The sequence below is a fragment of the Pogonomyrmex barbatus genome, unplaced genomic scaffold (assembly GCF_055798465.1).
Source record: "Pogonomyrmex barbatus isolate J1 unplaced genomic scaffold, ASM5579846v1 scaffold1, whole genome shotgun sequence".
NCBI lineage: Eukaryota > Metazoa > Arthropoda > Insecta > Hymenoptera > Formicidae > Pogonomyrmex > Pogonomyrmex barbatus.
The window spans coordinates 11,944,165-11,957,590 of record NW_028297098.1 but is presented as its reverse complement, the minus strand read 5'-3'; the positions used below and the strand labels follow the sequence as shown (position 1 = coordinate 11,957,590).

General features: G+C 46.2%; 1 protein-coding gene across 7 annotated transcripts in view; it reads left to right on the top strand.

Moving 5' to 3' along the window:
* Window positions 1–13,426, top strand: part of LOC105424401 (protein pangolin, isoforms A/H/I/S) — a 139,411-nt gene that overhangs the window by 47,093 nt on the left and 78,892 nt on the right. Inside the window, exon 4 of one of the 7 annotated variants that reach the window (XM_089082647.1) lies at window positions 6,333–6,368. The exons of the other annotated variants lie outside the window; for them this stretch is intronic. Within the exon in view, the coding sequence (XP_088938773.1) occupies window positions 6,333–6,353 (21 nt within the window). The 3' untranslated portion in view covers window positions 6,354–6,368. Of the gene's footprint in view, window positions 1–6,332; window positions 6,369–13,426 lie in introns of those variants that run through there. 7 annotated transcript variants of the gene reach the window in all.

Genomic DNA, 13,426 nt, shown 5'->3' with positions numbered 1-13,426 from the left:
TGCGCTTCCTTGCTCATGTTTTTCTTTTTATTTTTGCCAGTTGCCCGCCGCACATGCAATCCGCCATTAGCTCATTGAAATGGGCGACTCGAAAACGAAAAACCTACGCATTGCGTAACTATTTTCAAAATATATATTTTTATATAAATATATATCTTTCTCAGTCACATGTTTTTCATCACATACTTTTATTAGTAATACATGTTGCATTTTATTGTTTTATTGATAGCGATAATAAATTCAACGATTATAGCCGAGATTCCCGCGGCGGAAATGATGGGGAGTAGATCGAAATCAAGTTGGTTCCCGCGAAATCAATGGGATGCTCCTAATCCGCGACGACAAAAGGTATTCTCCCCGTCTGTGAACCTTTAATGCGTTAACGACAGGAAACGAGTCGACTACGCCAGCGGGCTTACCGCGCGTCCGCTTATGGAGGCGACCGACAAATTGTCTAAGGAGGGGCTGAGTCCTAAAAGAGTTCACGGCTACAAAGAAGTACGCAACGCTTGGCGGTGGGACTTTTTACGGGGGCTTAGCCTACATAAATGCGAGAATTCCCGACGTTTCAACATTATTCCTTAATATGCTCTCAAACATCTGTCAATGAAAAAAAAAAAAAAAGAACGTTTTCTTTTGCACGCGCGCATCCACGTACATAATAGTGCGGTAAATCGATATTTGCAACAATTTGATCGCGATCGAAACTTAATCAAGCCCTTAATAAATTTAATGACATCAGTCGGACGATATTTATGAAACCGTTTTCTTTTTTCACAAACGTTTTTATTCGCTTCTTTTGGAAAATCAGTAACGACCAAATAAATCTTATTCGGATGACCGGAATGCGCGTTTACGAATAATATTTTATTCTAAAACGAATCTCACGCGACGCTCAGACGATCGTTCGCTCTCTTCTCGCGGCCTCTCTGCCAAACTTGGAACAGTTCGTTAAACCTTCCTGAAAGCTTGCTCGTTAACCGAGTCATAGCAACGCGGCTCGCTCGTCCGCAAAGCCGTCTCCAGTCTATCTCAAGCTCCGGTCACGGAAGTTATCCCGTACACTGGCGCCTTCTCTTTCTCTATATTTCTCGACGCTGTTGGTTAGCGCCGGCGCTAGAAAAGTAACTAATTAATTAGTTTTCATGAGCGCGTGACGTTATCGCGCGTTGCGCGTATCGTCGTCGTTTTCGTCGTCGTCGTCGTCGTCATCGTCGTCGTCGTCGTCATCGTCGTCGTCGTCGACGTTGTTGGACGATGAAGAGGAGGAAAAGGTAGTGGAGGCATGAGGTGGCGACCAGTGGTGGTGGTGGTGGTGGCGATGGTGAAGGTGGTGGTGGTGGTGGTGATGGTGGTGGTGGTGATGGTAGTGGCGGTGCTGATGATGGTGGTGGTGATGGTGGTGGTGGTGGTGGTGGTGGTGGTGGTGGTGGTGGTGGTGGTGGTGGTGGTGGTGGTGGTGGTGGTGGTGGTGGTGGTGGTGGTGGTGGTGGTGGTGATGGTGGTAGTGGTGATGGTGGTGGTGATGGTGGTGGTGGTGGTGGTGGTGGTGACGTTGCTGACGGCGGGGAAGATGCTGATGGTGGTGGAACACCAAAAAGGAGGAGAAGGAGGAGAATCTCTCTCTCTCTCTCTCTCTCTCTCTCTCTCTCTCTCTCTCTTCCTCCCTCTCTTTCAGAATACGCACGCGGCGTTGCCATACCTCGCGCACGCACCAAATATTTGACGCTAACCATCGGTGAAACACACGCTCAGACTCCCCTCCCTAGGCTTACTAGCCGGCTCGAAAACATCGGCGCCTCCTGTTATTTGCATTCCCCTAACCAGCCACCGCCGTGTGTGTCATTCTCTCTCCCTCTCTTTCTCTCTCTGTCTCTCTGTTTCTCTATATCTGTAGTACTCTTTCTCTCGCCTTCTTTGCTCTTCTTGCCGTTTTCTCGCTTGCACTCGGTCTTCACACTCCTTACTCCTTTTCACCTATTTGATTCGCATTTTCTTGCCGCATATTTAGCCTCAAATGCGACGCTTCAATTCCAAGTTTCACCGATATGTATCAATCTTGTGTATCACAGACGTTGACTTTATTCTTCGTGATACAACCGATGCGGTTGGGACCCGCCGAAGATATGACCCTAAGGACTCGAATGTAAAATCGCTTAAAATCCAGGCAGGGATATTAAAGATGGAGGATTGAAGAGAAGAGGTCGTGTGTGGTGAGGCTTGCCTATATTTTACGCGCACGAAAAACGGCGACGCGCGCGCGTCATCGTTAAACGTCGAACGAAAATTTTATGAATTCCCACCCATAGTCTCGGAATTCCGATGCCGTAGGATCGTCGACGATGTTCCGACTTTCTTCGCCCGACAACGAGCCTCCTCCGTTCGAGAGAGAAAAAATGAGGGGAAAAAGAGGGAAGAAAAGAGAGAGAGGAAAAAAAAAAGAAAAACGACCGGGACTCTGACTATGTTGCTGATGCACCTCAGGAATTCGTAGTTTGCGTTTTTCGGTACGAACCGTGCGCGCGCGCGCGCGCGCGTGTGTACCGTGAAGCCGCCGGTATAGTAATTTACGAGCGATCGTTCGTCGAATTCGCCGATGATATTCTGCCTCGCGGGCCAGGCTCTTGACCAGTTGCAGCTCGCAGCTGCAATGTCGTATATCGTATCTCCGTCGATTTCGACACCTCCTGCACCATCGTTGATCTGCCACCGAAAGCATCGAATATCTCTACGTTAATTATGACTCGGCCAAAAGGGGCAATCAGTGCCTCGGCCGCCTCGTCGGAAAATTAAAAGTACCAGAAAGAAGCACGGCGTGTGTGCTAACAGGATGCACAAATGAATGCATATTTAACAACGTCCATTCTGCAGCATAAACGTCATTAATATCGATTCATAACTCGAGTTTCATTTGCCGTATTATTTTCTATCTAATTAGAGGCAATTCATTTAAATGTTTTGTTCATTATTTTTTATTTTTTGATATTACTGTAGTTGTATAATGTTAATAAAAGAGAAATGTTGGAATGTTGGAATAAGACTTTCACGTTCCAGCGTAATATCGAACAGTATTTTGATAAATGACAAACTGTTATTCGAGCATCGAGTAATATTCAACTAGGTATTCACTAAAAGTTCGCTAATCTCATTTATTTCCTATTCTCGTAAATTTTCTATTATCATACATTATATTTACATATTATTTATGGCGAACGTACGATCTAATAGATCGTAGCAGATGTCGATGGCGATGCAAATCGACAGTGACGCGCTAAGCACGATGGATAATTTTTAAACGTCACGATATATCGATTAATTATATGCACCTGCGCTCTATACAAACTAATAGTCTTCTTCCACGAAAATGTCTAATTTCAGCAAAATATTGGCTAAAATTTAAAGGATTATTATCGAAAATCTGGCAGCTCAAACATAGACAGGTGTCGAACGACAGGTGGCGTGCCTTTTGAAAATTAAATCTCCGTCGGTCACGCACTTTAAACTACCGAGTCAATTAAAATTAAAAATTAATTAACCGCAGAATTAGTTCTCTTTTTATAAACAACCAGTAGAGTGAGAAACTTTGAAACAGAACAGCCGAACAAACGCGATTGAATCATACCGAGGCATTAAATTGAATTGATCCATCTTATTCTTTCCGCGCACTCGAGGGATGTTGATCGCACTTATAACTACGAGTCTTATTGTTGCGATTTCTCTCGTAAACCTTTACGGTTTACGTCGGGATATCATCGGATATCTAATGTCCTTCGCATCAAGTTTTATCCCTTTTGTTTAAAAACGTTCTACTCCGAAAGTTCTCTAGTCGCCGTCGCCGCCTCCGCCTGCTCGTCGAGGCCGAATACCGAGGAGCCGAAGATTGCCCACTTGACAGTTGGACAGCACTCGGAATACGCGACACTTAGCGAACAAAAGAGAGAGAGAGAAAGAAGAGATCGGAAAAGAGAAGGGACGGGAATAGTGGAGATGACTATAAGAGAGACACGAGCAAAGAAGAAAGAGAAAGGGAGTACGGTAGCTCGATGCATAGAGACGAAGCGGTTGCATGGAGCGCATAGAGTGTCGCGCATTTAGATAATGCGTATGTTCTCTCGGAGCTCTTCTCCTCCGCCGCCTCCTCCTCCTCCTCCTCCTCCTCCTCCTCCTCCTCCTCCTCCTCCTCCTCCTCCTCCTCCTCCTCCTCCTCCTCCTCCTCCTCCTCCTCCTCCTCCTCCTCCTCCTCCTCCTCCTCCTCCTCCTCCTCCTCCTCCTCTCTCCCTCCCCTCCCCTCCCTGCTCTTTTTCCCTTGTTCCTCTGTCCATCCATCGTATCCCTATCTCTTTTCGCACTTCACTCGCGTTCGTTCGTAAAAGCTTGAAGCATGCATCCTTTTATCCTCTTGTAACTTTGGTGCCTTCGCACTTTTCGTTCATAACCGGCTGTACGCGCTCTGCGAAACCGTGTGACGCCATAACGCCGCGCCATTAACAGGCCGTAATTGCGCGACGCCGAAACGCCACGCCGTTGAAACGCTTTCCCGTTATATATCCCGCTCCTTTCATTTCGAGAAAATAGTCTTTTCTCGATATGCTCTTCGTGCTTCGATACAGCCATCTCGATGAAAATGACCGGTAATAGCTTGATAATCATCGATTTGTATGGTAATAATACGGCTACCGAAAGATTTAATACGCGATTTTATATATATATATATATATATATATATATATATACATATATATACATATAGCCGTAGAGCTTCTTCTTTCACGTAATTTCTACCAACAGAATGATGGTCACCTAAAGGTAGCCAAGTTTAATTCCTCTTGCGTCGTCTTCAAAGTTGGCCGCCTTGTTACTCGAGGGAGCGACCTCGGTGAACAACACGATTTATGACGGGTAATTACCGACGAGTAGTAGTTCCTATACCAGGTCTGGCTTGTATATCAGTGCTGCAAAGCGAGTACGAACGCATCGAACCGCCTTCGATAGTCAGCGGACACGATATTGTTAATATGTTTGTTGCTCCTCATCGCGACCAGCCATTCACTCAGAAGAATCGCTCTCATTCGTTGAGAAGAATCGCTTCCATTCGCTTACAGTAGCGATTTTATTGTCAGGCTTACGATGACGAAAGCATCGATTGCGCGATAGCTTCGCGTATGCACTTTTGCATATTCCACGTGCCACATCGATTGTTTACCAGGTCGAAGTAGGTTAATCGAAGTAGCCAGTATCTTTTTATAAATTTATATGAGAATCACATATTTATTAATCATTACATCAATTTGTGCCTTTATGTCCGTCTATTTGTTTGATTCTTTCACATTTTTTCCGATATATTTGCTTCCTTTCGCACTTCTCTGCTCGCCATTTCCAATCGCTCAGGGCAACATCTAACGTCAGATTAATCTGTGATCTTCCAAGTGCGGCTTATCTGCGCAGAATGCGCAACGCGGAATTGAGTTACAAGTATGAACAGTGCAATTAGACGTATTTCCATTATCGTGCCGCCTGCCGAAGGGCGACATCAAACAATGCGAAAATCGAGTTTCGCCGGTGTGCGAACGCGCGCGCGCGCGCACGAGAGAGGTCGGCGCGACTTGAATGCTGAACTATCCGCGAGTACGACGCCTTGAAACGCGCCTCGCCGCTGCGGCTGGCCGCCACTTGACGTGGGCGTATTATTGTAGCTCCGGCTTCTGTTTGTTCGTTAGGAGCAGCGACTGTCGCACGCTTCGCTCCTGGGAAGTGTAGTCGCTGCACAAGGGGGTAGACGATCTCGAACGCGCGCTCGACAGCTCGTCGTCGTCAGATACCGAGGGCACACACTTTCACGTAATTGCGTTTCGTTTGCCACACCCTGCTTCTCGCAGTCTTTCGCACTCCGTGCTCGACCTCGACTGACGATGATATCTAGAATTTCGAGTCTCACTATCGGCGTGCCGCAGAATTGCCGCGCTATGTTTCTGAGAATTTTCCACAAAGTCTCTAGTTTCCTATACATCCGATAAAATGATTCATTATACATAATTACATATCTGTTCACATGAGGATAATAATTAAAAACAGCGATATATAACGTACAGTTGGCTTCCAGTCTTACGCGATAGGCACTTGATACATTAACATTGCTTATTATGTAATGTATATACTATCGCGTGATGCAAATTCCTTATTAGACGCATATAATCATAAAAAATTAAGCTTTCTTACAATTATCTAATTAATCTGTTTCTTTTTTTGAAAGGGACACGTTCTAAATCAAAATATTAATTACTCATTATAATGAGCAGCGGATGTTCAGCTCGTTGAACCGCTCGATTTCGCAGGACCCCCTTGTTCGCCGCTGACCTTGTCTAGGCACCTGCCTTGCGATTTCTCATTGCGTAACACGGAAATTGAAGTCTCTACGGAAGAAGGGAGTGAGCGGGAAGAAAGGCGGACGAAAAGAAAAGAGGGCGACGAAGAGGATCTCTCTTTCTTCCTCAAAGCGAGCGTAGATGTCTCCTTGTTTCCATGTGGGCACCGAGTCGACTCCGAGGACTATTATTTGATCCGAGGGTCGAGGGATTCGCGTTACGAGTGAGAAAGAAGCGAGGAGGGGTCCCGTTAGCGAAGGGTCAAAACTCCTCCGCCCCTTTTCGGAGGATACCTCGACGTTCCTCCCACTTCTCCTCCTCTGTGCCGACCGTTGTCCTTGTCCGCGGAACGTGTGGAAAAGGGACCGAGCGAGGTCCGTGCTTTCTCATCTTGTTCTCGAAGGCGAAGGCTGAAGGCCTCAAGGCAGGTATAATATAACCTCTTCCCATCGCCTCGGTATTCCTCTCTTTTCTCTCTCTCTCTCTCTCTCTCTCTCTCTCTCTCTCTCTCCTCATTGTAGAGTTCGTCCTTTCTCCTCACACTTTGGCGCGTCTTCTCTTTCTCTCGTCTCCTCTTCATCCCCGAGTCTCCCCACGGCTAGCCGAGAGGTTATTTATTACAGGTTTGGCGTTTATATTGGATTTACACAACTTAAATACCGAGCCTGACGCGCGCGGCATCAACATAAATATTGTATTTCCTGCGTCCACACACACGGGTTGCGCCCGAATCCGCATCGAGCCAGTTTCACGACGTTTTTTCCCCGAATCTGCGATCGTAATCGGACCTCTGTTCATTTCCCAGACTAGGTTTGCCGGTCACTAAAATGATTGTATGATGTTTCTGTGATGCTTTAATGTCGTTTTAAAATCAATTCCGTCTTCTGAGAGTCGGTTACGCTTATTTGATCACTAAGAACTATGTTATGTATATTTTAGGAAGATGAGCAATAAGGTGAGGATTAAAATTATCATAAATTCAAAGATAATAAAATTATATTACATATAAAAATTTTATTTTTAAACGACACAGACATGAGAATATAGTGAATCTATCTCAAACAAAAGCATTTATTTAACTTAATAATGAAATTTTTCTTACGTGAATATTCACATGTTCCTTCTTAAAGGGGGCGGCCGCCTCATAGCATATTCCACAAGGCGACTCGCGTGGTTGCAAACCGCGGGTCGGATCAGTTTTTGCGATAAGTGGTAACAACAACACCGCATTGGGAGACGGAAGATGAAGAGAAGGAAGACGAAGAGGAGAGAAAGGAAAAGGAGGAAGGGAAACTGCTTTGGTTACCGCGGCAATTGCGCCGCGCGGCAATTGCCGCGTGCACGCGCTTAGAGCAAGGCTGAGCCGCGCGTATCGCAATCACTTGGCTCCTTATCTAGCGATGGCGGCATGTAGGCATTCATTCATCATCCAGTAGCGTGGAAAAGCGCTCGTTTGTTCGTGCCGCAGCGTATAAGTAATGCCATTTTCAACCCGCATAAAAGATTTTCAGTCAAAGAGACGTATACATTTGATTATGTATACGATCAAACGAGAACTCTAACTCTCTCTACAGCGTTGTATAAAAGTAATGTAAAAGTAAGATTTTTTTCTAAACTAGATTTATTCTTTGCTGAATTTGAAATTGAGTCTTTATATAAATATTATGTAGATGTTATATATTTTTAGAATTTTTAATCTTTAACATAAAATGTACGTAACGAAATTGAAAAATGGAAGTATATTTGTGTATATTGTGTGTGTCTAATATGTGTGTGTGTGTGTGTGTGTGTGTGTGTGTGTGTGTGTGTGTGTGTGTGTGTGTGTGTGTGTGTGTGTGTGTGTGTGTGTGTGTGTGTGTAACATGCGTAAGAAAATAATACTGTCAGCTGATTCATCAACGGCGCTTCGCCATAAAGGCTGCATCGACACGAGGCTCGCGCACGCGGACCGCCTTTTCTGCGTCTGTTCTCCGCGCAGGACGAGCCGCGTTGCGCTACGCATTGTGGTATTCTCCCAATTTTGCGCGCCCACGCCTCGCCTCGTCTCACCTCACCTCGTCTCGTCTCGTCTCGTCTCGTCTGGTCTCGTCTCGTCTCGTCTCGTCTCGTTTCGTCTCGTCTCGTCTCGTCTCGTCTCGTCTCGTCTCGTCTCGTTTCGTCTCGTTTCGCCGGCTGCTTGCCTCTCTCTCTCTCTCTCTCTCTCTCTCTCTCTCTCTCTCTCTCTTTCTCGGTGGCGCAGCGAGGCGTCTCGCGATTACGCGAAGCACCACAGCGCCGACGAAGCTCTAGCACGACCTACTTGAATCCAGCGAGAATCCGATCTAACGTCGTCGTATGTGCAAGGGACCGTTACATTTGAATCGATTTTATAAATTCCAATGCGAAATAATCTCTCGCAAGATGTGAAATAAATTGGATGGAATGCAAATTGATGTTTAATATTGACGGTAAAAATAGGATGCAAAATGCATGTTCGACGAATCGACGCGTTTTGTTTGTTAACGTCGACTTGGCGTGCACTAACTTTATTTATCGAGCCGAATAACATGGTTTCGTGTTCCGATAAACCATTACGAGGCGAGAGACGCACCATAGAGAGAGTTGCGCTTGTACGTGACTGTTTAAGATGATACCGACGATGCAACTATTTGACAATTACTCAATGAATACAAGCGCTTTTGGCACGTGCAACGTGACGCATTTGCATTCGTCGATTATTTAACAAACTAACATTACAGCGTTACGTTAGGTAACAGTGTTTTCATCGACTCTCGTTTTATAATTATTCCCTTAGAGCGGTATGCCTGCGTTCGAAAATTGAATGACGTGATTTCCGTGCACGAGTATCTTCTAACATCCATTGCAATCGGATTTTACACGAAGTGACCGGCGGTAGAGAGATGGAAGTGGCACATCTATCCGCCTGACTGAGCGAATTGAATTAGGCGCGCGCTCACGCCGCAAATCGGAAGAAAGAGAGAGAGAGAGAGAGAGAGAGAGAGAGAGAGAGAGAGAGAGAGAGAAACAGCGATGGACGGATCCGCGAAGCGCATAACGGGTTGCACACGCCGCATAATACGTCCCTGCGCCTGCCGTGCAAAGCCGCAGAGAGCGGACGCAGCCAGAGCGATGATGCCGCGCGTACCCCGACGCGGCAACATTGTAACCGAGAGAGGAGTACGCGCGAGAGATAGGGAGACGCGCGCTGAGAGGATAGAAGGACGGAGGAGAGGAGAGAAGAGGAATGGGAGAAAAGGAGAGACGGCACCGGAAAGGAGAATAACGTACAGAGAAATATGGTTAGAGAGACCAAGCTCGAGAAGGACGGTCAGGACCAAGAGAAAAAGAGAGAGGAGGATAACGAGAAAGAGGCAGAAGGAGAGAGAGAGAGAGAGAGAGAGAGAGAGAGAGAGAGAGGGAGAAAGAGAGAGAAAGGGAGAAAGAGAGAGAAAGGGGAGAGAGAGAGAGAGAGAGAGAGAGAGAGAGAGAGAGAGAGAGAGAGAGAGAGAGAGAGAGAGAGAGAGAGAGAGAGAGAGATTGTGCATCTGCACACATGTACGTATCACACGTCGTATATGCGTACGATTGTGTGAGTATAGTGGGTGTCGCCTCTGTGTTGCCGCCGACGTCGCTGCCGTTCCTCGTTACCGACGCGGTTGCTTGGACGCCCTCCGCCAACCCTCACGACATGATCTATCAGCCTTGTCTACTACTATATGCGTTATCTCTCTCTCTCTCTCTCTCTCTCTCTCTCTCTCTACCGTGACGATCCCTCTTTGTCCGCTGCCTCCTCGTCTCCTCGATCCTCGATCGGCGATGCGCGCTTCGCGCGTCTTCGCTCTCGACCGCCCTATGCACGCTGCGCTTCATCCAGGGACGACCGAGTGTGTGCATGGTTCGTGTACGAGCACCGGCCGATTCGACGCGAGGGGAATGGGTCTTGCGAGAAAAGATTAATGAGGAGTCGCGTTAGTCTCGCTGAATTATTTCACGAGATTCGCGTATCCATTTATGAGAGCCGCTCCCGGAGATTTTTGTTTTGGAGATTTTTTCCCTCGGAATAGGACGTACATTCATTATATTCTGGGAGAGGATAAGAATATGAGGTAGAGAATAAAAAGAGGCTTCGCTCCCTCCCTCTCCTCTCATCTGACATCAGTCACTTTCACCACACCCTCGAACGAATCGAATTGTACAATTGACGTGAACAAAAATTTCCAATTCTCTCAGTCATTTTTATTAAGTATTAAATTTGAAATTGATAATGTAATTTCGATGAGTATCGCGCGATACTGCGATATATATATATCGATAGCTTAAAAGGCTTTTTATGTTTATTTCCGATCAACGTGACGTACTTTCTTTTTTATCTGCAGCATCGAAAATCAAATGATGAGAATGACATCGACTTATCTTCATCTACAAGATTTCTCTTATCGCACAGATAGAGGATGAAGCGATTATCGTATCATCCACAAAAAATCTATCACGTGTTCTTTCTCGTTGCGAGTAATCCCATAAACGGAGATAACGGCATAATTCCGTCACATTTTTGCCTAATTCGTTCGAGTAAGTGGACGGGTTTATAGAAACACAAGCACAGTCCTGTGTGTCGTTCCTCCCTCGCTGCCCTCGCCGTCCTTCTCAGTCTCCCCTGTCTTCTTCTCCTTCCTCCGCCTCCTCCATCATCATCTCCTTCGTCCCTATGCCGGGAGAGCCGGTCCCCACCGGACGTGCCAACCAGTGGTTCTCATCGCGGGAACGCGACGTCGCTCTCCTCTCGAGTGAAGAGCATCGCCATCGTCGCGTGGCACCCGTAGCGGAGAGATCTCGAGACCACGAGGTTACTCGTGTCACGTGCCAGCACGAACTCGTTAACAGCCCTAACGATCGGGATTCCACGTGCCGCTGCCGCCGCTATCGTCGTCGTTGTTGTCGTCGTGGTCTTTGCCGATAATTGGCGGCAGGTTGACGAGCCAAATTGCCGCTTTTTCGATATTATATAGGCGCGCCGTTCTCGCGACGCACCGCATCGAGAGGGCGGATGCGGATTATCGATGCACGATGTGCAAGGAAAAATTATTGTTCGGTCGGTTCCGACGACAATCGTTATCGAATACCACTCGCGTGATACCCGCCGCGTGGATTCGCCTGGTCGCGATTTCAAGAACCTCCACTGACGTTGCGAATCTCAATAGAGAGGTGATGAATCACAGGATAAATAAAATACCCGTGGGACGTCGCCTGGTTTATTAGTGCTTGGATGTTAACAAGAGAGTACATCCTTCATGTTTTTGTATTTGAATTTTCTTATTCTTTATATATAAATAATTTATTTCGCACGTGATACCCATTCTAAAATTTTCACGATATTTCCTAATTCGTCTCCTTGGCAAAATTCTCCGTACATCGCATGTATGCATCATACATTCCTAGATGCGGCACGTGAGCTTGCTCGGGAAGCGCACGTGCTTATCGGTCACAGATCTAACATGGACGCCGGACGTATCGCGGAACGCGTTATTATCGTATCATTTATGTGGCTCGCCGGACACCCACGCGATTTTACGACGTATCGATTACTCCAGACGCAAGAAAAGATATCACGCGTTAAATCTCCAATGTTACCGATAACGTTATATTAGCCAACATTCGAGGCCGCCACTGTCGCCGCCGTATTTGGAATGCCGCGAATGTGAGCGCGAATATCACATATGCAAGACGCATAAATCTTTCAACGCAACTTACGTGTCTAAAGCCAACTGCACCAAGGAAATTCCTTATATGTTTGTGCCAACGAGACATTGTGTACCGATACAGTTTGCAAACCCGTAGTACGTTCGATGTAAAATGAATAAAAGTGTCGATATTTACGCATTTAATTATCTAAAGTTATAGCACAATATCATTTGAGGTGTTTTGTAAACTACTGGGAAATGCATGCGAAAGTCCCGAGGTCTGGGCTTAACGCTCGACCCGGCGGAGTAGAACAGAGAGAAATCTATACGCGCAGGCCTGTGTTAATTCTTAATACTTAATCAGTGCACCTTATCACGTGCTCTTGCTCTCTCTCTCTCTCTCTCTCTCCCTCCCTCCCTCCCTCCCTCCCTCCCTCCCTCCCTCTCAGCACGGTCGCTTACTCTATCTTTCTCTTTCCTTCTCCTTCCACCACCGTGCGTTGGCAGGCATGCCTTGTAAATAGAGGAAACGCGTTTGCCGCCTATCTGGCATCAAAGACGCCGACACCGCGACGGTTTTATACACTTAATTTATGAACAATATACATTCGCGTCGTTCCACCTAGATTCTGGCACCTCTCGTCTTTCCTTTTCTCTCTTTTTCCCCCTACCGGCTACCGCGGTAGGTTTTTCTCTCTTCGCGTATCGCTCTTTTTCTTCTTCGTCAAACACCTTTAAACGGGAGAAATGCACGATAAGCACGTTCCACGTTCCACCCTTATCAACCGTTGCACCGGTCGACGTTCCGCCACGAGAGCAATTATCTTCCTCGTCTCTCGCTCTCGCACATTTCTCTTTACGCGTGTTCCCAATTTGATTGCCGTGCTTCGTAATTATGGAGCTTCTGCCGCGCTTTAGTCGCTTTCGCTGTCGTTATTGCGTTAGTTCATGTTGCGCCCTACATGTATCGGCCGCAAACGGGCGCAGAAAGTGCTGGCTACGACGTATAACATACTTATTGAACGGCCAAGTGCCGTACGAGTTACCCCTTTGTTACAATAACTTAATTTTCATCAAATATATCGGCGCGTTAACGGATTTTCGGTTTACGTAGTCATATAACAAGTCGCCCTGTTGTTTGACCGAATAAAAAGTAACAGATTTTCCAATTGGAGACAGACGATTAATAATATTTTTCAATTAGTCTATAGAAATCTATCACATCTAGAGAGCAGACCATTGTAAAATTAAAAAATTAATACAATAACATATCTCGGAAATTATACATCGCCATAATGGAAAGAAAAGAAATTCTCGTTTAGTTTAGGAAATCTTATTCATCAAACGAATTAATTATTCACCGGCCTCTCCCGTTGGAACAAAAAT